The sequence below is a fragment of the Lepidochelys olivacea genome (assembly GCF_965140295.1).
Source record: "Lepidochelys olivacea isolate rLepOli2 genome assembly, chromosome: 2".
Lineage (NCBI taxonomy): Eukaryota > Metazoa > Chordata > Testudines > Cheloniidae > Lepidochelys > Lepidochelys olivacea.
The window spans coordinates 5,178,760-5,205,759 of NC_140412.1; the positions used below are offsets into that span (position 1 = coordinate 5,178,760).

Sequence of the window (27,000 nt, forward strand, 5' to 3'; positions counted from 1 at the left end):
GGTGAGCTATTACCAGCAGCAGGGCGGGGGGGGAGGAGGACGGAGGACCTTTTGCAGTGACAATCAAGGTGGGCCACCTCCAGCAGCTGACAAGAACCTCTGAGGAACAGTGGGTGGGGGGAATAAACAAGAGGAAACAGTCTTATCTTGGGTAATGACCCATCCGCTCCCAGTCTCTGGTCAAGCCTAAGTTAATTGTATCCAGTTTGCAAATTAATTCCAATTCAGCAGTCTCTCGTTGGAGTCTGCTTCTGAAGTTTTTTTGTTGAAGAATTGCAACTTTTAGGTCTGTAATCGAGTGACCAAAGAGACCGAAGTTCTCCGACAGGTCCCCGAATGTCACAATTCTTGACGTCTGATTTGTGTCCATTTATTCTTTTACGTAGAGACTGTCCAGCTTGACCAATGTACACGGCAGAGGGGCATTGCCAGCACACGATGGCATACATCACTCTGGCAGATGTGCAGGCGAATGAGCCTCCGAGAGCATGGCCAACGCGACCAGGCCCTACGATGGTGTCCCCCGAATAGACACGTGGACGCAGTTGGCAACAGGCTTTGCTATCATTAAACAAAAAACTTCCTTCTTGTAACACCACAACTGTTACTCTTTTACCATTTCCACAACTCCCAAATGTTTACTTTTCTGCAAACCCTGTATCATCAATTTTTGCAAAAGCTATTTGTAACTTTTCACTCACTTCTTTAAATCACTTACTCCTATATTTAGTTCTTTCAGGTGGTGCAATTTGTCTGTAACAACTTAGCCACCAAGTACAATTATTGCCACACAGCTGCCTTAACCTGTGCTGTCTTTACCTTGAGACTGTTCAAAGAGGCAGTAAAACATTTGTCTCCATGGATGCCCATGGATCTTTTACTTCAAAAATTCCAGCGGAATACAGCAGACCTCCCTCATACTTTGTCCAAAATAACAAAAACATCTCACATAAATTTCCAAAGTACCCTCCATTAAAACTTTAGAAAAACAAAAGTGTGGAAAGGCAGGGGGGAGATGTGGAAAGAAACCAATTAAGCCTGTCAGGTCAGTTTAAAGTATAGGCTACCAGCAGCAAATTAAGTAAACTGAGGAAAAGAAGAAGGAAAAGAAGGAGAGGATATAGTTAGCTCTGAGCCAAGAGTAGGCTCCCTGGGTTGAAACAGTAGGGAACCCCTATCCCCAGGTTCTCATTCTGGCTCTGGGAGAAGAGTGGTGGTTGTTACCTGCTCCTGCAAACCCTGCCATTTTGCACTTTGAAATTTTTTTTTTCTTCCCCTTCTTTCTCTCCACTCCCCCAGGACCAAGTCCCAGCTCCAGTCTCTAAAGGTCATCTGTTAACTCTGCTTTTGACTTTAAATCCTGTTGTGCCAAATCATCTTTAACCACCCCTAACTAATTTACAACCCTTCAGCAGCCCTTGCTGAAGCAGCACCAAACTTGAAAGATTCCTGGCAGCTTCCCATAATGCTGCCCTTACTTCAAACCTCTCACAAGCGGACTGAAGTGCCTCTTTTCCCTGGAAGGCATTCAGTCCCCATGGGCAGGGACCTTCTTCCACTACCCATATACCAAAGAGGGTGGGCTGCTCAGCCACCCACCATCCCTCTGGGTCCCCTAACACTTCCTCCATTTCCTTTTTAATCTCATCCCAGGTTGATCCCAGGACCTGGTATGGGCCCTGGTTCTTCCTTATCCTTTTATCCAAAAAATCCTTTACCCTGGCTTGCCAGAACCCGCAACTACCATCACAAGAGTTCACGATACCCCCTCCAAGCAGCTGCACGGACTGTTGGGGAGGGGGACTTACAGGCTGCCACTCACCTATCCGATGTGATGCATCCAAGTCACTGGCACCAAGATGTTAGGGGGCTTATTCCTTCACCCACTTACTTCCCTGGTCCTTCTCGCATGAACAGAGAGCAACAATACCCAAAGTCCAAAGGTGCAAACAATTTGATGTTTATTGGGGTGAACTTCCAGCAAGCATGATTCCAGTTTCATTCCTTAGTGTCCCCCTTCCCAGCTCTGACACCATACAGCCTTACACCTGTGTCCCTGTTCCCATTCCCCCCTTTAGCAAAACATGATTCCAATTTTCCCACCCCCATTCTCTGTTCCCTATTCCCCCCCTCACACACCACACCCACTTCCTAACTGACTGCAGACTATATAGTAAAACTTGAGTAGTGCTTAGCTATACCTTAACCATTTTTCTGAAATTTAACTAACCAATCCTAACATATTGTAACATGATTATGTAACCAATTATATCCCACCACCTTAATTAGTTTACACCCAGCAAAATTAATTATACAGCAGACAGAAAAAAATCACAGAACCAGACAGAGATTACACAGACAAACAATAGCAAAATGGGAACTATAATGACAAAACAATACAGAAGTGAAGATTTCACATCCCAGCTATTGATAAGTGAGTTCTTGCCAGGCAGGATGCTATCAGACTAAGTTTCCTTTTATATCTTCTAGGCACTTCCCTTTCTCTGGAGACGATCGGGGTTATCAGGACAGGACTGTATCCTAACAGCCCAAGAGCACCTTCTTTCAATGTGACTAGGTTGGAATGTGAGGAGGTGACCGGTCACTTCCCAGCTTATGGCTGCCTCTGCTGCTTAGCCACAGGCCTTAGCCTAAGAACAGGGCCTCAGACTGTCACAGTGAGAAAAGGCCTTTACACTGGCAGACAGTGATTTTGATTCTTTTATACCTCTAGAACTAGCCGAGTGATAAGAATACACCTAAATTCTTAGAGTACAGGCCTTTACTGACAGGAATAGCTATATCCTGAATATCTATATCCTAACACCCTGTATTATGAGGTACTTCCTCTATGGCTCCTAGGCAGCAGTAGTGATCCTGTCAATGGTACCCACATCAGTACCAGCCCTGATGTGGACACTGACTAGTTTTGAGACTGATGTCATGTCGTGCTTCTTTGGTGCCCAGGGAGACTGGGCCAGCACCATTAGCTTCCTGTAAGAAGAGGGGGCTTAGGGGCTTTCCTTGTGGAAAGCTAATGTTTAGCCTCTCCTTGTGGGAAGACTGTGTCTCAGCTCCAGCCTGCCCCACCTCTGGGAAGACGCGGCACTGGCTGATGGTGCCAGGTTTGACTTTGGTGCCAGATCTCTGACTTACTCCAGTCTCTTGCCAGTCCTGGGGGCTGTGCACCAGCTGCTCAGGGCACTGGCAGGAAGGGACTTCACGGGGGATCAGGTGTATTTTGGAGGCTGATCCTCTCTCTTCCTAGTGCAAGCTTACCCGCAGACTGCTTGAAGAAGCGGAGCTTGAAGTGGGAGTCTCTGGACTTCCATGGCCTTGTAGAGGATGAACACTGATCTGTAACATGACTCTCACTCAGGCAAAGCTAGCAATGGCTTTGGCCATAGGGGAGAGGAACTAAGCCATCACAATATGGGCAAGGTTTAAAGGTTTTGAGTCTGCCGTTTGGCATGGAAAGAAGTGCCGAGTACCAAGTAGGAAAAAAAAATGTCCCGTCCCCCGCCCGCCTTGGAAGGTCCATATTGAAAAAGTGTAAAATAAAAGTTACCCAGGCTAAAGGAAGATAATTTGAACTTGTTCCAACTTGCTGCTACAGGTGGTCAGAGGGAATGAGGAACAGCTGTGACCACTCTGCCCTTTATACCCTCAGGTGGGGGCACAAGGCCATGCACATTGCAAGTGTGGTCCAATGGGCACTCTATGCAAATGACAGTGGTTTGGGGCATGAGGCGCATGCTGCGCACCTGAGGAGAGATCCACACTGGCACATACTCGAAGGCTATGAGAACATACGAGGAACGATGGTGTTGGGAGATTCCCGGATAACTGCATGCACTGGAAGAACTAGGCACAACAGGGACAGTTTTAGCTCCAGCTCCTTCACCTAGATTTCAAGGGGCCACCATTGCACTATAGACCTTGGCCTAGCAAAATCCATCCACTGGTCACCAAGGAATTTTAACTCCGCATTTGGGGGTTCAACTAGTCCCTTCTGGACATAGGAGCTATGAATTTATCTAGACCCAGACTCTTTCACAAGCTCATTTCACAGCCATTGCAGAGGCACTGAGTGTGATCTACAGAAGTAGTGCACTAAGAAAGTTTAGTTTTCAAATCTGTTTTTTATAATCATTGAAAGGTGAGCATCAACATATAAACAACCACCAGTGTTAGAAAGACGCACAATGCATGTAAAACACAAACCTGATCATCTTGTGATACAAATGCGATATGCAGTCACATACATATTGCTTTAAATAAATAAGTCTCTGGCCCAGAGGCCTCAGTTATGGCAGCAAAAGACAAGACATTTAAAAATTCCTACCGTTTCTAAGCTTGAAGCTCTGATTTCTATTTAAACCAACAATGGTGTCTCCCCATTAAGTTTATCACCTGGTGGCTGGGAAGTTTACCCCGGGTACTGTACTGGATGATTCAGGTCCAGTACAGCAGTTCCTATCAGACAATGGTCAGTACCAGCTGCTTCAGAGGAAGGTGCAAGGCGGCCCTTAGTGGACAATTATCAAGTAACCGTCCCATGGGGAAGATTCCTAACTCCAGGCAGTTTAGTGGTTGGCTTATGCCCTGGAGTACGAAGGCTATCACCTCAATCCATGGGACGGATGGGGTCCTCAAGTAACAGTTAAAGAAAGCCATGTGGAGGGCAAATATCTGAATCTGCCTGTAGAGCAAATGCAGTTATGAGAATTGGGGGATGCATGAATGAAAAGATCTATCAGCAGCTAACGTGTTTCATAGAAATGCCTTTTTTCAGGAGAGGAAACCACTTTTTTTTCTTAAATAACATAGGATCAACAGCTTGGCACATTAGCATTGCGCTACATGAAACAAAATAAGGTAAAATTCAAAGGAAGCTAATGAGAAGATATTCTGCTACCAGTCTAAGAGACATACGTGTTCAGTTTATTCCATTAAACTATTGATACAAATTATTCGTGACTTTAAAAAAGGAAGAAATAGACACCAACTATTACTTGTACAAAAATACAATTACATCTCTGAAGGGTATTTTATACCTACCAACAGCAATCAAGCACGCAGGAAGACTGGAGAGCTTGACAACCTCCACAAAAAAACCCAAATACACAATACAGAAATGGGACTGAAAACTAACATGGTATATAATGGAAATATTGATTTTTCCAGCACTGACAGTACAGATGTTAAGATGTATGCATCGTTCAGCTCAGCACCATTAAGAATGCTGGCAGCACAGAATTGGGATATTAGCAATGTGCCTGAGATCCAATACCAGGGCAAATTTTAGTAGTTTAATAATTTGGAGGAGTTATTTGCTTGGAATTTTAATCTCACACAGAAGAAGCAGGAGGCCCTTTGGCTGTTAGTGAATCCATCTCTGCTGGGGGAAAAAGGATAATGACTATGTGGATACAGCTTTCCCTTTCATAGAGAGGAGCAGGATATGCCATGGCCGGGTGCTTGTTGAACAGCTGAAGGACAGCTATGTATCCATTACAGTAATGCACCCAGCACTGATTCAGCACAGTGCTTGAAATACGTGTTTAAGTCTGTATTGGATCTTGCTTAAGTGCTTTGCTGAAGTGGGGACCGAGCCAGTATTGCTTGTGCACCCAATATTCTCAGTGACATCGACAGGATTCTTGGGTGCACAGACCAAACTCTGCCCCCTCAAACTGCACACCACTCTGAATGACTTGGAGCTTGAGCCAGCACCCACTGAACAGGAGTGGCACATATCTGGAGAGCAGGATATGGCTTCTGCTCTGACCAGATGGTCAGAAGGAGGCCTAGTTAATCCATTTGCTCTCGATGCACAATACTGACAACTTGAGGGCTTTGTGTTACCAATATGAAACATTCATTTCACATCCACAGATAATACTTAGTCCTGCCATGAGTGCAGGGAACTGGACTAGATGACCTTGCAAAGTCACCTTCCAATCCGACCACGCTATGACCTGTAGCTGAGCTGCTCTGGGGTCATGCTACTGAGATTGTAAAATTTGCATCAGAAAGAGCAACAAAACACACAGGCAAAGCTGTGCTTCTGGAACGTGGTCCGGAAAATCATTTGATTTGAAAATCACCACCCCTAATCTGAGCATGTAAATTCAGCACTCCGTCTTCTGTGCGCGCTCTCACCCTGCGCACTAAATGAAGCGGGAGACCAGCAGACATAGTAGGATGTGAGCATGTGCCTCAAGCCTCTGCCATGATGCTTGTGCACAAGGGGGCTCAGTTAAGGTTCCCTGTTCAACTTAAACAGTGACATTTCCTGACTTTTCAGCGCTTCACTCGGCAACCTTAACATTCCTTTAGTGTTTTTAGAAAATACACTTCGAATTTCTTCCCCAGCCCACCGCAGAGTAGCTGGAGACAGTCTTTATTTTCTCTGCACTCAGCAGGCTGGCCTGCTATTCCTGCTTCTCCCCACCTTGGGGTTGACAGCAGGCAGCTCCACTGGAATAAAAATCCTCAGACGTACCAAGGATCAGTTCATGTTGGATCTCCATGTCTCACTCATCTTTTCACCGATGATGTTGAGAAAATTCTACGCATTTCCTGCTTTGTGTATTCATGCTGACAAGCTCCTTGGCTAAGTAGGCAGCCATGAGCACAGGATTTTTACGCAGTAGATCAAGGCCTAAGAGATGGTACAGAACTTCACAGCATTTGGCTTGCCTGCTGGTGTTGACTATACCGGCACTTACTGATGCCGGTGAAAAGGCCATCTTGGTACTAGAGTATGAGCCAAAAAAAAATCAGTCCCTCCCCTCCCCAAACCATTCAGCGGAGGGCTTTTTACATGTAAGCTCCGATGGAGGAGCCTGATGGTCACCAGCAACAAGAGCTCGACACTGGTCGGCCCACTCCGCTAGGAAAGAACCCAGCTCGATGCCATGCTCCACAGGCACCAAGGATCAGCTCTGGAGTCTTCTCCTTCCTCGGGGCTTGAACAACTGAGTGCAATGACACCAGCGTAGCTCCCAGTGCCACGTAACTGCTGCTCTCTCCTCCTGCTCCCCAGCAACGCCAAGAGTGAACGTCAATAAGCCGGGACCCAGTCAGGCCGAGGGGTCAGTACATGGACTCGTCTCCCACGGTGGTGAAGGGAAGGCTGTAAGTGCTGCTCTTGCTGCGCTTACTCTTCTTGCTCCAGGCCAGCAGGGTGCTTGCGCTCTTGCTGTTCATGAGGCTCTTCCTGCTATTCTCCTTGTTGTTCTTCAGCAGCGCGCCCCCCGACGACATGGCTACCGACCTCCTGTCCGCCTGCCAGAAACCGAATTAAAACAAGAGCGTAAGATATAGCCCCGAGAGGGGAGGAATAGAAATGAACACACAGCTTTTATTAAGGCCAGTGCTGTATGTGGGGAAATGCCACTTACATATGTGCTGTAGGAACAGCATGGCCTGGAGTACCGAACACATACAGAGACTGGTACTTCCAGAGTGCTGTACAAACGCTACGTCAATCCTCCCAACGCTCCAGGAGTCTGCGTAAGTTTCACCCCCATTCTGACCTTGCACTAGTTACACACTGGTGTGCTTCCATGCAAGCAACACCAGAATCAGGCCCAGAGAGTTTAAGGGACTCGCCAAAGCAGCCTGGAGACCGAGCTGAGGCTGGAGGGCTCCAGGCTTGCAGTCCTGTGCTCAGACCACTAGTCAGTGCTGCTGACTATCCACTTTATTTTAACTATGTGCTTTTCCCCATATGAGGGACCATCCATGTCCTGCTCAGAATCCTGGGAATTCCTCCTTTTCTTTACAGTCCCCACTCTCCAGACACCACCTTCTGACCCTAAATCTGCCTAACCAGCAGGACCTCAATCCTGAGCAATCAAGACTGGCTTTGCTTCCAAGCCCATCATCGCTACTTAACTGAACACCAGAGTGCACCCACTCTTTCCCATCTCCCCACAGCCGCCAGACCCCCAGACACTACTGGCCTAGGAAGCAAGAGACCACGATTGAAAATGGACTGTTCAATCTCCCACAGCCTGGTGCCAGAAACCAGTCTCTAGGCCAGCCCATGGAGAACGTATCAGAAGGAGAATAAAACCCAAGATGTTTCTAAAGGCAAAGCTTCAGGCCTGATTTTCAAAAGTGTGAAGTCAACGGGGAGCTGAGAGCCATGGGAGCTCAAGCACCTCTGGAAAAGTCAAGCCCTCACTCAGAGGACAGCAAAGCTTTGGCTCCCAGAAAGGTCCCTCTACACTCCCACAGGGTCACTAAAGTCTGGTATACGCTACAGAGTTAGGTCAACATAAGGCAGCTTACGTTGACCTACTTACGTCAGCATATACACTACAGCCTTGCTCCCCACCGACGTAAGTACCCTATTACACTAACATAATAACTTCAAGTCCATGTGAGGCATAGGGCTTATGTCAGTGTTGTTAGGGTGAAGTGTAGGTGTAGACGCTGCCTTACTTACATCAGCTATTGGTTGTCATTGTCAATTTCACGGCTCCAGAAACTGACAAGAGTGTCTGAGGCTAGTAGTGGGTTCCAGCTACAGTCTGGCTGCCCCCCATCATGGCTTCCCCTCTCCCAGCTAGGCATCTGCTTGTGGTCCCTGCTCCCCACTGCCCCTGGGCTTCCAGCACCCAGCTCCCCCTCAGGGAGCAGAGAAGCCTGAGCGACTGCTCACCACTCTTGGCGGAGATAGGGGAGGCAAGAAGAAAGGGTGGCTGCTGGGCTCTTGGCGGGAAGCAGAGCTGAGAGCCTGGCCAGCAGCTGAGCTCCTGGTGGGAAGCTGAGAGCCCCATGCTGTCCTCCTTCAGTTGGTGGAAGCGCTCCTGGGAAGGACACGCACCATCAACAGAAGGAGGACAGTGTGGACATCAGCCACCACATTAATTACTGCACTGTCTTCAAGTTGACCTAATATAGGTTGACTTAAGATTGTAGTGTAGACATGCCCTTAGGTCTCAGATGGAATCTGCCACATGATTTATTGTTTCCAGACTCCACTACCCAAAGTATCCTGAAGAGACAAAGCATCACTCAGCTTGGGTTGATCTCAGCAAGCTTCTCTTTGCCAGCCCTGGCTCTCCCTATATACATCCACCTAAGGGGCTTTTGCTAAGGTTCGGACAAAGCAAGAAGGTGAATTACAACGTTCTGTCCATCGGAACTCTGCAGGGTTACCACGCCAATGTCTACACCCTCTTCCCCGATGCTCTTCAGCAGCTGCACCACCTCAGCATGCTTGGACCACTTGCAGTCCTCGCTGTTCACAGAGACTATATAGTCTCCTTCCTTTAGCCCAGCTTCCTGCAAGAGAGTAAACAAAGGCATGTTTGGCCAAATGGAGCCTGTAATATCCCAGCATGGCTACAGAACAAGTCTTTCAGGAACTAGCAGAGACTCAGCTTTTCCTTCCCCAAAGTTCAATACAGCATGACCCTAGGACTCCTGTTGGACTATCTGAAGCATGGAGATGTTCCTAGGAAAATCCTCAGCCTGTTTAACTCAGTTTGCAGAGGCATTAAAGGAGACTACTTCTGCAAGATCTGGGGTAGGTCCAATCCAGCAAAGCACTTAAGCTATAAGTAGTTTCCATCTACTTCAACAGAGCTTAAAGCAAAGCACATGCTTACGTGCCTTACAAGACCGGGGTCATAGAGCCCAGACCAGTGAAGTCAGTGGAAAGACTCCCACTGATACAATGGGCACCAGATGAGACCAGTAGTAAATACACAGAACATTACTGGTTACCAGTCTGATCTTTCAAATAACCTATCAAAAGATCCAGTAGATAAATGTTCTTCTCCCATGCTTATTTCTGTGCGTCCTTCTATGCTTGCCCCCAGCATCCCTGCCCCTCCAGAAAGCTTTTCCTTTGAGAAGCTCTTCTGCCCATTTCCCCCCAAGCTTGACCCCTTATGGCCCTTCCCTTTCAATCTGTTCAGTTTCTTCACCACCCCACACGACTCCCAGTCCAAATTCTTTTCCCAACCATTCTCAGTTCCCCCATCCCCACCTCGTTCCATCCCTCCACCCCACTCCCCACTTCAGCTTTCAGCCATCCTCTGCTCATGTTCCCAGTCTCCCTCCCTGGCCCCTCATCCAATTTCAGTATCTCTGCCCCCCCACCCCAGCTCCCTGTCTCAGTCTCTTTGCCCAGTCAGCTTCAATGCTTCCCCCACCCCTTGGCTCCACATATGACACTTCTCCCTCTCCTCCCCCTCACCGGTTCCCGAGCTTCTCTGTCCCATCCCCAGCTTCCAGTCCCCTTGTCCAGCCAGTCCCAATCTCTGCTGCCTGTCCAATTTCCCTTCCCACACTCCACCATGCCAGCCTCCAGTCCAAGCGTCTTCCCATCGCCAAGACGCCTTGTCTGGGTCTACTCCCCCGGATTCCCTGGATCCAGTTCTGGTCCCCACTACATTCAATTCAGGTGGCTGCCCCCCTTCTCACGACACATTACCTGCGGGGGCACTGAACACAGGAAAGAGTCCCCTTGCTCTCAGTTCTGGTGTCTGGATCTAGCAGAGCCCAGAGTAGCCACGAACTGCAACTGCAGGGACAGTCCCACTAGCCCTGGGTGCTAGAGCATGCTTAGTGTGTACCGAATTTTTTGGGAACTAAGCTGAGATGTTCTAGTGAGTCTCTATTGAGTATGTGCCAAATATGATTTTTCAGAGACTTGTAACTCAGCCAGATTGGGGAGGACTTTCGTGACGATGACAAAAGATGCATCCTTGACACAAAGGCCAACCCTCCTGCCAAATTTCAAGTGTCTGCTCCAAAGCATGGAGGCGCTAAAGCTTCCCAAAGAAAAAAAGTCTCCAGAATGTTTTAACGTGGGCAAACCAAAGAATTTTCCCTCAGCTGATCCTCAAAGGGCTGAATATATTTTTTGGAAGAGGGGTGGGTGTGGGGGGATTCAGTCTGAGACTGACATCCAGCATGGGAAATATCAGCCCAAACGGTTCCAGTTTGGCCCAAGTTATTAGCAGCTAAGAGTGTGGTCTCACACAGGGAAATGCCAGGCCCCCTGAATAGAGGTGGTGCTACTAACTGTCTGTATCTCCACCGAGGTGAGCATTAGCTACTTACGGATGCACAGCCCCCAGGTATCACTCCCGCAATCAGGACGGGAGAATCCCCTCTGAGCGTCAATCCAAAGCCATTTTCCCCTCTGGCCAGGTGAACTCGCCGTGCAGGGCACCACTTGTTTTTGACTGAAAATACTGACAGAGGGCCCTGGACAAACAGACATATGACAACGTGTTTCAGTGCAGTGGTCCTCTTGACAGTTCAGCCCTTGTCCCCTGGCTCACAGAGATCCCACTGACTGACTCATTGTTCAAGGAAGAGCGAAGCCGGATCACGTGTCTTCCGCAGACAATCCTAGGTTTGTGCCCACCAAGCAGTGTATACACTGACTAGATGTCAGAGTAACTGCAAACATTCGGTTGCCCAAAAGCCAGGGAGGTATTTTGGGGCTGGCAGTGCTTAACTGAATGACATTCAACCAATTCCTTGCAAGGAGGGAGGGCAAGATCTAGCCATCGAGAGCAGCTGTCAGAAACTGGGAGCTTCTGTCAATTTAAAGAACGTCTGTGGTTAGATTCAGACCTTCATCCAAAATTAGAAGAACACAAAGACCTAGATCTACTTACCATTAGTGCATGGAATGGACTCTTCAACTCCCTCCCTTGACAACAAAGTCCCACCACTGGGGGGAATGATGTGTGTGGGCTCTAGCTCAAGACTTTAGTCTGGGAACTGCAATCTAGTAGCCATGGAGGATGAAATCCACCGTCTGCAACACCAGTCCAGGTGGTGCTCACATGGATCCAAAGCGGGGCACAGTGCCAGCCCTCTGCACAGAGATGGATTTCATCCTTAAAATCAGATCCTACTGCCGATGAAATCAATGGCAAAGCTTCCCTCAGCTTCAGCAGGAGTTGCAAGTGTTCCTGGTTCCTCTGCTGTGGCTCCCCAGCTGTCTGGAGTGCAGATGCCTGTAATATTCTGCTGCTCTGAAGTCCCCCTGGAAGCTGTGTGCTACACACATCCTGGGTACCCTGCACAAATTGTTCCAGTGGAAGCTGGTCGTGTTGTGCTATTCAATTAACAACTGCGAACGGGATCACATTAGGGAATAGGGAGAAGCTGACATTAAGCAGTTTGTTTCCCTGAGCTGGGAAGTGCCCGCCCCACTGGCACAACTTTTATGATGAGATTACTGGTTCTGTGGATGAAGGGAAAGCAGTGGGTGTATTGTTTCTTGACTTTAGCAAAGCTTTTGACACGGTCTCCCACAGTATTCTTGTCAGCAAGTTAAGGAAGTATGGTCTGGATGAATGCACTATAAGGTGGGTAGAAAGCTGGCTAGATTGTCGGGCTCAACGGGTAGTGATCAATGGCTCCATGTCTAGTTGGCAGCCGGTATTGAGTGGAGTGCCCCAGGGGTCGGTCCTGGGGCCGGTTTTGTTCAATATCTTCATAAATGATCTGGAGGATGGTGTGGATTGCACTCTCAGCAAATTTGCGGATGATACTAAACTGGGAGGAGTGGTAGATACGCTGGAGGGGAGGGATAGGATACAGAAGGACCTAGACAAATTGGAGGATTGGGCCAAAAGAAATCTGATGAGGTTCAATAAGGATAAGTGCAGGGTCCTGCACTTAGGACGGAAGAACCCAATGCACAGCTACAGACTAGGGACCGAATGGCTAGGCAGCAGTTCTGCGGAAAAGGACCTAGGGGTGACAGTGGACGAGAAGCTCAATATGAGTCAGCAGTGTGCCCTTGTTGCCAAGGAGGCCAATGGCATTTTGGGATGTATAAGTAGGGGCATAGCGAGCAGATCGAGAGACGTGATCGTTCCCCTCTATTCGACATTGGTGAGGCCTCATCTGGAGTACTGTGTCCAGTTTTGGGCCCCACACTTCAAGAAGGATGTGGATAAATTGGAGAGAGTCCAGCGAAGGGCAACAAAAATGATTAGGGGTCTAGAACACATGAGTTATGAGGAGAGGCTGAGGGAGCTGGGATTGTTTAGCCTGCAGAAGAGAAGAATGAGGGGGGATTTGATGGCTGCTTTCAACTACCTGGAAGGGGGTTCCAAAGAGGATGGCTCTAGACTGTTCTCAATGGTAGCAGATGACAGAACGAGGAGTAATGGTCTCAAGTTGCAGTGGGGGAGGTTTAGATTGGATATTAGGAAAAACTTTTTCACTAAGAGGGTGGTGAAACACTGGAATGCGTTAGCTAGGGAGGTGGTAGAATCTCCTTCCTTAGAGGTTTTTAAGGTCAAGCTTGACAAAGCCCTGGCTGGGATGATTTAACTGGGAATTGGTCCTGCTTCGAGCAGGGGGTTGGACTAGATGACCTTCTGGGGTCCCTTCCAACCCTGATATTCTATGATTCTAACTGCTGCTGGCCACTAATTACACCAAGAGCCTTCACTGAATCAATGGGAAGCCTTCTGGAACCAGTCTGAGATGCTAGCATGTTGGTTGACATCCACACAACCTTCATCTAGCTTTACTCTGGCTTGCTGGTGGCATGAATCTACAGGCAGCCTTGGTCTCATTTTAAATCATACTCTCTCCCTTTGCCAGTGAAGGTGCCTTCCTAAGCCTGGAAGCAGCAAGAGCATCGCTTAGTTCCCAGATGAAGCGTCTGAATGAGGAGAGGTGACAAAGACTCAAGTGTCCCCATTAATTCCCATGGCAGGATGCACTGAGCTGGCTTTGTCAGCTTCCCCCGTGACTGCTGTCTGTCTGTATCCACTTGTCTCTTGTCTTGTACATAAGTGGTCAGCTCGTTGGGGCAAGGATTGTCTTTTAGTCCTGTCTTGGTTTGTACAGCGCATAGCACAATGGATCCTGGTCCCTGGCTGGGACTCATATGAACTAGGATCACACAAAAAATAATTAAGACCTATTACCACAAAGCTGAGGCAACTGCATATTGTGAAACTGCTCTCAGCCCACACTGGGCCATGTTCACTATTGCTTTAGGAAACCCTCTACAGTCCAAGAAATAAAAAGAAGGAGACAACATACCAAAGAGAATTAAGCCTTGTGCCACCTACTGGTTTTGCATTAGGGGTGGTCTGCACTCAGGCTGAGGACGATTTCCAGCTTGGGCAGATGAAGGCATGCTAGCTCTGATCCAGCTAACACCGCAGTGGAGCTGCAGCAGCATGGGTGGTGGGATGGGCGAGCTGCCCCAAGCACAGTCCCACCCTACATCCTTATCTGGGCTGCTGCAGCTACACTTCTGTTCTTAGCACACTAGCTCAATGAAAACTGGTGCGCCTGAGTCTACCTGAGCTGGAAATTACACCTTCAGTTCAAGTGTAGCCGTACTCGTGGATGGGCTGCCTAGCTCTCAGGACCTGCTCAGAGCACCACGGAGACGCCTCTAGATGCTGCACGCAATGGTCCCCCCATTGCATGACCTCACAGCAATTTCATCATGGGTTTTGATAGGTATTAGGCACTGGCCCACGTGCTGGCCTGTTTCCTCTCATCACTGTTACATACCAGTCTATGGAAGATGTCTGTCACCTTCACCTGGGAGAAGTTGGGAGATTTTATTTCTGGTCTCTGATTCGTTTTGGCTAAGAGTAAAAGAAAAAACAAAGATGTTCCATTCTTGCACAAGTGAACCAGGAGCTGTTGCTTATGTATGTATCTAGGGGGGCCAAGCAGACTCAGCCTATCATGCTGACAAATACTGTTTCCTTGTGCTGCCCCGTCTGTCTGCGTCCATCTGTTGCCTCTTGTCTTATACTCAGATTGTAAGCTCTTTGGGGCAAGCACCATCTTTTTGATCTGTGTTTGTACAGCACCTAGACAATAGGGACCTGGGCCACAACGTGTCTCCTAGGTGCTATGGTAACACATGATTAGTAATGTCAGGACAGCAACAGTGTATTCAGTAGAAAAAGCCCAACCCTGCTCAGGTGACAGACCAGCATGACAGGCCCAGTCTCCCAGCTGGTGTAAATCAGTCTAGCTCCATTTAAGTCATTGGAGCCATGCCTGTTTACTCCAGCTGATGGCTTGGCCCACAATTTGCATCACCACATAACTGCGCTTCAGGAAATTGCTGCATAATACCAGAATGTATTAAACAAACCATCTGATCTGGCAAAAAGAAAAGGAGTACTTGTGGCACCTTAGAGACTAACCAATTTATTAGAGCATAAGCTTTCGTGAGCTACAGCTCACTTCATCAGATGCATATCGTGGAAACTGCAGCAGACTTTATATATACACAGAGAATATGGACCAATACCTCCTCCCACCCCACTGTCCTGCTGGTAATAGCTTATCTAAAGTGATCATCAGGTGGGCCATTTCCAGCACAAATCCAGGTTTTCTCACCCTCCACCCCCCCACACAAATTCACTCTCCTGCTGGTGATAGCCCATCCAAAGTGATAACTCTTTACACAATGTGCATGACAATCAAGTTGGGCTATTTCCTGCACAAATCCAGGTTTTCTCACATCCCCCCCACCCCCATACACACACAAACTCACTCTCCTGCTGGTAATAGCTCATCCAAACTGACCACTCTTCAAGTTTAAATCCAAGTTAAACCAGAACATCTGGGGGGGGGGGGTAGGAAAAAACAAGAGGAAACAGGCTACCTTGCATAATGACTTAGCCACTCCAAGTCTCTATTTAAGCCTAAATTAATAGTATCCAATTTGCAAATGAATTCCAATTCAGCAGTTTCTCGCTGGAGTCTGGATTTGAAGTTTTTTTGTTTTAAGATAGCGACCTTCATGTCTGTGATTGCGTGACCAGAGAGATTGAAGTGTTCTCTGACTGGTTTATGAATCCTAACTCTGCCACCAGCTTGCTGTGTGATCCTGGGCAAGTCACATCCCTCCTTTGTGCTGTAGTTTCCCCCTCTGTAAAATACCTTCCAAACCCACTTAGGTGGTGGGGTAGATGGAAGAAATATAGCTTAACGTTTATGAAGTGCATCAAATTTCTTGGATTAGTAGTGCCACAAAAATACAAATTCTTCTCTCATCCTTCAGAATGGAGGAAAGAGCTAGGCTTTCACACTATGTCTGTCACCATGGTCTGCGACAAAATCTGAATCTTTAGGACATTATCAATGAGTAATAACTCTCCCAACATGGCTCCTGCAAGCGCACATGCCAATTTAATTTGAAAGGAGATAATTTAGCAGAGAAAAGGACTAAGGGAGGAGGAGCCTGAAGGACCAAAGATACCGTAAGAAGACTGTCAACAGTGCTCCCCACTTACGATGAATGTCGGGAGCATCTCCAGTTTCGAAGAAGTCTTCCTCATGATCGATTTCTGAGTATTTGCTAAGCGAGCGCTTGTGAGCGAAGGAGAGGACCTCCTGGAGGATGTCCATCTTCCTCAGGATCTTACACAGGCTGTGGATCCTCATGGCTTCCTCGTGTCGCATGATAGCTTTTTTCAAATGAGCCTTGCCTATAAAGTACAAAATTCATAATACGCCCGTCACTGACAGGACAGATAATTCAAGCAGCAGTATGTTCCCTCCAAGCCACTAGCAGATCAGCAGAAAGCAGTCCCAGTAACTTCACTGCTACTTTTGGTGAGGTAGCTCGATGAAAGCTAAGTCAGGAGGGCCTATACAGGCTGCAACCGCAACTCCCAAATGCAGCACAGACCTGCCCAAGCATGCAGTGCTCCATTTTGATCTGAGTGGAGGTAGCACCAATCATGGACATGCAGGCCTCACCTCTATGTCTCACAGGAGTAGTTGTGCTCAATGGGCCTGGGCAACGACATGGAGTTTTCAATTCAATTCTTTATTGGTATAGGGTTTCCTCCTCTGTCCCCATGCAGGGCTATTGCTCAGCCCAACATGGGTTCAGTTACGATTTAGGACGCGTCATTTAAGATCTGCTGTAGCCAAACAAGTTATTGGGCTCTTTACAGGAGTAACTGTGTGGGCTTTAGAAGTTTGAATTATATACGTGGTCAGACTAGGTCCCTAAATCCTTTCTGGCTTTAAGCCGTGAATTTATTAACACAGATGCAAAGAGTCAAGAAGCTACCTGTGGCCAGCGATAAACCACAGAATAAACAATCTTCTGGTAGCTCCAGTTTAAAGACATATGATGGGAACACAGTTCAGTAAATTAACTCTGGATTTACAGGTGTAAGATCAGAACCTGACATACCAGGTTCTATGCTATACGTTTCTCAGAAGTGAATATTTGTTCTGTAGGATCTTAACAAGGCAAGTATCTTTAGGCCCTGTTCTCTACTCGGAGAAAGAAATTCATTAAAATTAGTATTTTTCATTTTCTAACAGATCAATCTATATTAAAAATACACACCACTATTTGGAATTCGTAGATTCTTGATCACTGGAGTGAACTTGGTTTTGTAAGTGCTATAATGGACTTCCTGCTTTTTCCTATCATGTACAGAAACACATAGGGATGGTCTGTCTGGATTTCGTGATCAAAGGATTAGTCAAAATATAATAGCAATTAAGAAGTATACAAGCCTAGGCATGTCCTGAAAAGTTCTCAGATAATTATGTTGCTTTCTAATTAATCTTTACATTGGGACATAAAAGAGTCTCCCTCCACTCCCCAGAGAGCCTTAAGTCATGTTTTAGAACTAAAGTCAACTATCTGAACTGGCATTTCTGCCTAGAATATTACTTAGTTGAAGATGAAGGTGTGCTGACTCCTGACAAGGTGGTACAACATCTTACACGGTTGGTCTAAAAAATCAGTGGTTTTCAACCTTTTTTCATTTGTGAAAATTTCAAATGCAGGGTGCAGAGGATCCTTTTGGAAATCTTCGACAGTCTGCAGAACCCCAGGAGTCCGTGGACCACAGGTTGAAAACCACTGGTCTAAATGCATTGAAGTTACAACCCAATGCGCCACAGATGCGGCGAGGAAGACTGCTCTTTTGTGAGAAAGGAAAGAGGGACCTTCCTGTGGATACGTTTTAACCTCTGGACCCTGGGAACATACAAGAGCAGAGACTGGGGTCTTCGCTTTCCTTTATTTATAAGGATTAACAGGGCCAGCTTGTCTTCTTGGTAGAGAAGAGCAATAGAGCCAGATTCCCAGCTGGTGTAAATCAACTGGAGCCACACACCAACTTACACCAGCTGTGGAACTGGCCCCCTAAATCTTAGCAAGACGTCATTTGGAATAGCTGGTTTGTGATGTTCTGTTGGGAACACTTAAGGTTCTCATCTGTCTCACTAGTACAATGATAAGATCAAAACCCTCTTGCTTGGAACATTTCAAAACTAAACTAGGCAAAGCAGCTAGTAGGGAACAATCCAGCCTTGGGCTGAAGATGAATTTATTCCCAGCAGGTCTTTGTCTCTTGGTTTTTCATGCTTTCTAAATCATAGCAGGTTTAGATGCACAATGACCCAAAAGGGGGTGGGGGGGAGAGGCAAAGCAGATATGACAAACTAGAGCTTAAGACCCAGGCTTTCTATTGTTCCAGTCGCTTCAGGGATGGTTGTTAGAATAGAATAAAAAACACAACACACATGTAGCTGAAAAAGCAAGTGATAAATTTGCCTTTTTTATGACAATCAGTATCAAAGGGAGCAAGAGATAGGAGTTATAGCCCCCCAGTATCCTCTGTGATCAGGTTCATAACCTGAAATCTAGGAGTCAACCTGCATTTGAAACTTGGAGTTAAGACAAATCTGCTTGGATTTACCGAGTCGCATTTTGTTAAAAGACTTGTTAAAAGCACCACAGACCATTGATGTGATAAGAGCCATATTCAATAGCTTTTTAAAGACAACTAGGTACTTGGGTCTCTTTCCTAAACCTGAACTATAAACCGACTTAGTTTTTATAAAAACATTCTGCTTTCGATAGATAATACTGGTGTTTACTTTTAGGCACTTTTTCTATTTTTATCTATTTAAGTTTTCAGTTCAGGGACGTTATGGGAGGAGTCAGACAAACTATTAAACAACAGAAGCAGGGATGGCATGGTGTTTACCAGAGCTGGTTTTTACCACTCTGTCCCACTTTAAGGCATTTTCTATTTTGAAAACTGTTTCATTAATATATACTACATTACACTTTGAATATGTAAGGAAAACTAATTGCGGTTACATAAGGAGGTAGATTCAGAGATTAAATTTAGGATTGTATGAATAAAAAAATTCTAGTGGGCATAATTATATTGCTGAACATCAGAAGGTCTATACATTTTTGGTCTGGTATTGTCCTCAAAGAAGAAGTTATACAAGTTGTGACTCATTTCAGTTTTCAATATTTAAATAAACAAAAGTCAAACATGTTCGATTATATGAAAACAATAATGCAGAGTTGTAGGGTTTTAGTGTTGAGCAATCAGAAGCATGCCAAGTCGTAGACTAGCAGTCCAGGTCCATTTGGCCATCCTGCATTCTATAGCAAGAGACAAAATTTGATGCAGCAAATAGATTAAGCCTATTCCTAAATTCTGAATTGATGTATTCAGAGTTTGAAAAGAGATTTTTTTCTGTGATTGCTGAACTTGCTGGACACTGATGCAATAGCACCAACAGGTCTATGAAGTCGGATGGAATATCAATATTCTTCAGGGGTTTTTTTTAAATCTGTGACAAGGGAATTTTTTTCCTTGATAGTGGACAAAAACACTGATTTGGATCTGAAGCTTCTTGAACTTTAAACGCAAGTAAATATGACAAAAATTTGGATTTTTGCTGAGGTACCAATGCCTTGCGATTTCTGCACTGGTGTTAATGTAGATTTTTCCAGGCTTATGCGAAGGCTGAGGCTTGAGAAAAGGTTCGTGGTCATATGGATGGTGAGAAGGGTGTCAGTTTCAGATGGGGCCTTGAGGAAACAGTCGTCCAAGTGTGGAAAGATGACGATGCCCTCTTTATGTAGGGAGGCAGTGACTACTGCAAGGACCTTAGAAAACACACGAGGGGCGGTCGACAGTCTGAAGGGCAGTACCTTATACTGATAGTGGTCGGTTCCCATAATGAACTGGAGAAAGCATCTGTGGGTGGGATGTATGGTGATATGAAAGTACATGTCTTGGAGGTCAACGGCTGAGAATCAATCCCCCTGTTCCAGTGCTGGGAGAACAGTGGAGAGGGTAACCATCTTGAAGCATTGCAGTTTGACGAATGTATTTAGGTTTCAAAGGTCTAGGATTGGTCTCCATCCACCAGATTTCTTTAAGACAAGAAAGTAATGAGAGTAAAAACCCTTCCCTCTCTGTGTTGGGGTGGGACTGGTTCTATGGCTCCCAATCACAGATGATTTCTCTCTTCTCCTAGGATGGGTTCATGAGAAGGGTCCCTGAAAAGGGACGGGGAGGGAGAGTGGCAGGGTGGGATAGATAGGAAAGGGATGACCTTCCCTGACGACCTCCAGAACCAACTTATCTGAGGTAATTAGCTACCATGATGGAAAGAAAGGGGGTAGGAGGTTGCCAAATTGGTGGGATGTCAAAGATGGTTGATAGGACTGGAACAGAGGAAGGCTTCTCGGGGCCTCATCCACATCTTCAAAATTGTTGTTTTGGTTGGAGGTGTGAGAGAAGAATCCCCTGGGAAGTCATAGGTCTGTGTTTGGTAAGTAGCTTCTATTGATGTTGTTGGGTATCATATTGCTGCTCTGAGGTATAACACAGTGGTCGGGGTCATGGATGAAGTCGATACTTCCCCAGGCATCTCTTTGGCACTGGAGAGTAAATATCGAGAGTGTGGAGAGTTGCCTGAAATCCTTAAGGGAGCATAGGGAGTCATCCATATGCTCCACAAATAACTTGGGGCCAAACTCTATTGGGCTTTTCTAAAGAGGTACAAACTACAAGAGGTGCAGCCATGATACCTGCCTCATAACAGCAGCAATTTCTATGAATCGGGCGGTGGCGTCCACAGAGTCTAAAGAGGCTTGCAGAGCTGTATGGGCTAAGAGGTGTCCCTCAGAGATAAGCTCTTGGAGTTGTCCCAGTTTTTCATCAAGGTGGTCTTGGCAGAGAGTTCCTGTATTTTAGAGTAGTTAATGTCAGTATACGCAAAAAGAAAAGGAGTACTTGTGGCACCTTAGAGACTAACCGAAGACTCACGAAAGCTCATGCTCAAATAAATTGGTTAGTCTCTAAGGTGCCACAAGTACTCCTTTTCTTTTTGCGAATACAGACTAACACGGCTGTTACTCTGAAAAATGTCAGTATACTTAGCCATGAGAACCTTGTAATTGGATATGTGAAACTGGAGAGAAGAGGCTACATAAGCTTTACATCCAAACAGATCCAGTTGCTTCCAGTCTCTATCACAGTGTATTGGTCAAGATTGGTATTTTCTTGCATGGCATTGATAACCATGGAATTCTGAATGCAGTGAGTAAAAACAAATTCCAAGTCCTTGACGGGACCATAGTATTTTTTGTCTGCCCCCTTTCAAGTCAGCGGAATGGACACTGGGGTTTGCCAGAGTACCTCTGCAGGATTTTGTTCAATATCTTCATAAATGATCTGGAGGATGGTGTGGATTGCACTCTCAGCAAATTTGCGGATGATACTAAACTGGGAGGAGTGGTAGATACGCTGGAGGGGAGGGATAGGATACAGAAGGACCTAGACAAATTGGAGGATTGGGCCAAAAGAAATCTGATGAGGTTCAATAAGGATAAGTGCAGGGTCCTGCACTTAGGACGGAAGAACCCAATGCACAGCTACAGACTAGGGACCGAATGGCTAGGCAGCAGTTCTGCGGAAAAGGACCTAGGGGTGACAGTGGACGAGAAGCTCAATATGAGTCAGCAGTGTGCCCTTGTTGCCAAGAAGGCCAATGGCATTTTGGGATGTATAAGTAGGGGCATAGCGAGCAGATCGAGAGACGTGATCGTTCCCCTCTATTCGACATTGGTGAGGCCTCATCTGGAGTACTGTGTCCAGTTTTGGGCCCCACACTTCAAGAAGGATGTGGATAAACTGGAGAGAGTCCAGCGAAGGGCAACAAAAATGATTAGGGGTCTGGAACACATGACTTATGAGGAGAGGCTGAGGGAGCTGGGATTGTTTAGCCTGCAGAAGAGAAGAATGAGGGGGGATTTGATAGCTGCTTTCAACTACCTGGAAGGGGGTTCCAAAGAGGATGGCTCTAAACTGTTCTCAGTGGTAGCAGATGACAGAACGAGGAGTAATGGTCTCAAGTTGCAGTGGGGGAGGTTTAGATTGGATATTAGGAAAAACTTTTTCACTAAGAGGGTGGTGAAACACTGGACTGCGTTACCTAGGGAGGTGGTAGAATCTCCTTCCTTAGAGGTTTTTAAGGTCAGGCTTGACAAAGCCCTGGCTGGGATGATTTAACTGGGAATTGGTCCTGCTTCGAGCGGGGGGTTGGACTAGATGACCTTCTGGGGTTCCTTCCAACCCTGATATTCTATGATTGGGAAGGTCCTGGTTGATAGAGAGCTATTTTGGAGCACGATGACGTGTGCAGGATGTTGAGCAGCTTATGTTGTTGATCCTTCCCCTCCTCTAAAGGAATCTGAAGATTGTCTGCAAGCCTGCAAAATAACTGCTGAAAGTGTCTGAAATCATCAGCTGCAGTAGAAGACGGAGATATGATAGCCTCATAAGGAGAAGAAGTGGAGAAGTGGAGCAGCAGTGGAATTTCCTCCTCTTCTTCCTCCTCCAGTATGGGAAGAGGCGAGAGACCGATGAAGAAGGTGAAGGCCTTTGGATCTGGTCCGTGGGAGTGTTCCCAAACTGTTCTCTATACATGGCCCAAGGATCCCAGTATGGCCAACACTGAGGGAGTGGCATGTGGGGTTGCATCCATAGTGGTACATACCAGAGGCCTGGTCCAATGGTGGATTGCATGTAATGTATAGAAGAGGCCTTGTGAGACTGTCTCGGGTGGGATTGAGTACTCCTCCTCCTCAACATCACTAGGGAAGGCAGGTACCATCCTCGGGGAACAGTGATGTGATTCCAGCAATGAGGATGGCAGTGGAGGTAGATCACATTCAAGGAGTGGGGGGACTCAGGCACCTCGGAGACAAACACATCTTTGAGGTATCAAAACTCCTGCGGAGGAGGGAAGAGCATCACTGGCACAGCTGATGGGGTTGAAGATTTTCTTGGTGCCAAGGACATAGTGGGTGCTGAAAAGGAGGTCGGCATTAGTAGGGTTGTCGGTGCTGGCAATTTTGTTGGCGCTGTGATGCCCGGAGTAGGTCTGGTTGGTACACCTGGCACTGGTTTCAGAGGTCTTGCATCTCAGTCTTTAACGTCTAGGGACAATGCTGAGGGCTGCAAATCTGCCAGAGTAGGGTCTTTAGATTGTTGGTTGACATCAGTACGAGAGGTACTCAGGTGAGACCTGGAACTATGTCACCTCTCTGAGGATGTTGAGGCAACCAAGCTCACTGGGGATGGAGTTCTGGTACACGGTGTCTCAGTAGGTGACGAGGGAGCCGTTTCTTTGTGTTAGAGTGGGGAGGAGAAGATTTTATTTTAGAAAGACACAGCAAATGGGTCAGTAGACAACCTAGCAGAGTGTGAGGGCTGTAAAGGGGAAGTGTCTGGGCTGGGTTCTGAAGCTGAACACAGTGATTTCTCCATGAAGAGAAGTCACAAGCAAATGCCCCAGTCTTTTCTGGCCCTGGCGTGAGCACACACTTTTGTGGGATGTGTCCCTTCCCCAGAGAGTGAATGTACTGCTGGTGACTGTCGGTTACTGGGAAGGCATTCTAGCAGGATACGCCCCTCTTGAATCTGGGAGTGCCAGGCATAAGGGTGAGGGAAAAGCTTCCCAGTTGGGAAGGGCAGGAAGCGGGAAATGAAAACCTAAACTACGAACTAATGAGGAGGCAAAGGAGGTGGAAAAGTGGAGATTTTTCTTCTTTTTTTTTTAAATTGGGAGAGTCGGAAGGAAAGAACTAACGAATAAACTCCAAACAGGTAAGGCACTATCAAAGGTAAAGGAGGAGCAGGCTCTGCTGCGGATTCCATCCCAGACCAAAGGCGGTAGAGAAGGAACTGGGGGCAGTCGGAACCCACAGTGCTATATATGCACGTCCTGCTCACAGCACGAGACAGAAGAGATGCCCATGTGCAGTCCAACAGCCATGGCTGACGAAGATCTCCAAAGCTGGGTGCAGGGGGTGCTGCTGCACGCACAGTGGAGCACCCATGGGGGCATCACTCAAAGAAGAGCCATGACTCTTCCTCCTTGACGTCTTTAATTGACGTGGACCTGGCTTTCTTTTGAGGTACTTGGCAATGACAGTGCAGTATTATCAGTACCTTCATCCTCACAGTCCGAGTCTAACACTCAAGTGCATTTAACCAAAGTCATTGGTCCGGTGTCTCTTTGTTCTTTCCACTGCATTTTGCAGTCTGCCCACCTGATCACTTTTTCTTTGCCATTTCTACATCTAAGAAACTTTGCCATCTTCGTAGCTTCCTCAAAATAGCCATGAATTGGGTCAGTTGGGGTCCACTTTTGTTCAAGTTGAAATATTTTGACGTGAGTTCCTGTACTGAATGCAGCTGCAACTGCTGTATGCCAGCAGCCACATCAAGAGACAGTACTGGACCGGACAGTTAGTTTTGCAGTTTACCTCAGACTGAAGTGTTGGTATCTGGGAATTCCCTTTCTTTGTTTGGTAAACGAACATGTCATTTTCATAGCTAAACAAAGAAGGGGGAATCCCCAGATTCCAAAGTTTCAGTTTGAGGTAGCCAAGGCAATAGATTACAGTTTTAGGCTGAGGATTTTTTTGGTCTTATTTAGTTTCCTTTCATTAAAATTAAACACACCACATTACTACAAAATCATCATCAAATTGCTAAATATTTTTAGTAATGAGTATTAGTATATTCTCATAATAATTTTATTTTTTTTCCAGTTTAGACTGGCATTTACCAGCGTTCTGTCCTAACCTAGTTTTCCCTGGGAAAATTGCCAACCCTGAGTAGATGCTGAGATTCAAAAAGTTAAAGCTTTATAAGCCATTAAAGCACACTGTATATTTTGACATGTGATGTTGACAAAGTAAATATCCCTAAACTCTAATAAGTTCTCAAGCAGCATATTTCTTACTTTGCCTAGCTGTAAATTGTGATCATCGTTGATGGAAACAGTCGGCAGTTTGTGTGCATACAGTGAAATCAACGTTTCCCAACATTTACTAATAAAAGTCTAATGCTTCGAAGCCTAATGCTAAGACACCTCCCGCTCAAGTTCTGGGTTCCACTACAGATTCGCAGCCCAGTCCAACTCCCATTACATCCTGTGAAAGAAACCCATTGAATGCAGTGCAAGAGGGCCATTAAAGTGAGTCCAACTCTGAAAAGCACCTACACTTAGAGCTTCTCCCGGGATGTATTCGAGTGATAACTACTGACTTCAATGTGTGAAGTAAACTTCCCTCTTTTTGCTTCCAATTAGCCTTGGAGAGCCAACCCCACTACATTAGAGAGCTGGATTCCATCCTGGTTCATGCATCACCAGCAGTATTTGTAACTAAGTACCGAGTGCAGAACTTTTTTTGTTGGCTATTTGCGAGCCAGAAAGAGCCCTGCTTGGCTCTCTGATCCTAGCGGCACTTGCAGCATTGGCAGTTAAAAAAACTTGTTTAGTGTATAAAATAAACAGATACAATGCAGCGTTATTGAGAGAAGAACATAGGACCCCACAAAATGCTATTTCCTCTCACAGATACAGGCACTGGAGAATGTCTGTTACCCTGCCCCTGAAAGTAGCTGTAGTGTCTGCTTCTATCATAGAATTTCCAACCAGAAGAGTTAAAGTGACAGGATTCTCTTCATTTTCATACTGCCCTCGGGGCTCTGAGGCACTAGAAATGTCTGCAGGCTCAGGAAGACAGAGCTACATCCAGTCACGGTTGGAAGGGTCTTTGCAACCAGAAAATCTAAAACTTGTTTGTTTTTGTTTGGTTTTAAATGACAGCTTAAATTTCTACAGAAGTCTATGGACTTAATTCAAGGAAAAGGTGAGGGAGTACATACTTTTTTCATGCCCTGGTCTTATCTTCAAGACATCAAAGCAGGATTGAGGTGTTGAGAAGTGAAGCAACAAACCTCCAAGACACCCTGCCTGATAAATATCCCCCTACCTGGCTGGTGTAGGATTTATAGTTAAAAGTCTGACTATAGAAAGGAAGACACCTGGCATGTTCCAGTCACAGCTTCCCAGAAGAGGCCCCTTTCAAACCACCACCACGGAAAAGGCAGACCTGGGGAGGGGACCGTCTTGAACATGGTTTCTCGATACATCTTCACCATGCCCTCATGGATGCTGTCCACAGAGGGAAGTAGCAGGACTACACTGGGCCTTTTCATGCATCAAAACTTGTCTCCTGGCTAATGCCTGACGAGGTTCACTACGCTGAAGGATAGTTACCTAGTTTCCTTCGCTCCTCCTGGTCTTGCAGCACAAGATGAAGTGATGGTCCCTCCGGCACGGTGACGTGGAACTGGACAAAGGCTTTTTCGTGCTCTGGGAGGTCAGCAACAGACACAGCTGTGTGAAACAAGCAGGTGTACACACGCTCAGTGGAGTATTCAAAGCATTACTCATCCATAAATAGCTGGAATTTCCCAGGCAGATGAGAGAAGAACCTGGATAGCCTGTCTGCAGCAGCACTTGGATCTACATTGCTCCAACAGTTTAAAGGGTCGGTGTTTTTAATTACACTAGAGCCTCTGTACTAACAGATTCAAATGCAGGGCAGGGGGCCTGTGTATTTAATGGGGCAGCCTACAAAATCACCAAACATATGAAAAATTTCAAGTTTTTGGGCCAGCTCTAGGGTTTATGCTGCACCCATCACTGTGGTATCTGGGCACCTTCTAGGTCTCCCAATTTCCTTAGTTCCTTTTTAAAGTAGGCATGAAAATAAAAAAAAAAGTGTCCGAGATATATGCCACGGTCACAAATACAGAGGGTATGGCTACATTGCGATCCGGAGGGGTGACTGCAGCAAAC

General features: G+C 46.4%; 1 protein-coding gene across 4 annotated transcripts in view; it reads right to left on the reverse strand.

The window, feature by feature from the left end:
• Positions 1–4,923: 4,923 nt before the first annotated feature.
• Positions 4,924–27,000, reverse strand: part of RHPN1 (rhophilin Rho GTPase binding protein 1) — a 61,261-nt gene continuing 39,184 nt past the window's right edge. For 3 of the 4 annotated variants that reach the window (XM_084618157.1, XM_084618156.1, XM_084618158.1), the window contains exons 10-15: positions 26,416–26,535; positions 16,284–16,478; positions 14,539–14,615; positions 11,092–11,238; positions 9,145–9,303; positions 4,924–7,293 (exon numbers count right to left, since the gene is read on the reverse strand). In XM_084618157.1, coding sequence (XP_084474283.1) covers positions 7,102–7,293; positions 9,145–9,303; positions 11,092–11,238; positions 14,539–14,615; positions 16,284–16,478; positions 26,416–26,535 — 890 coding nt within the window. In that variant the 3' untranslated portion in view covers positions 4,924–7,101. The remainder of the gene's footprint in view (positions 7,294–9,144; positions 9,304–11,091; positions 11,239–14,538; positions 14,616–16,283; positions 16,479–26,415; positions 26,536–27,000) is intronic. The other variant, XM_084618159.1, reaches the window with a different exon arrangement.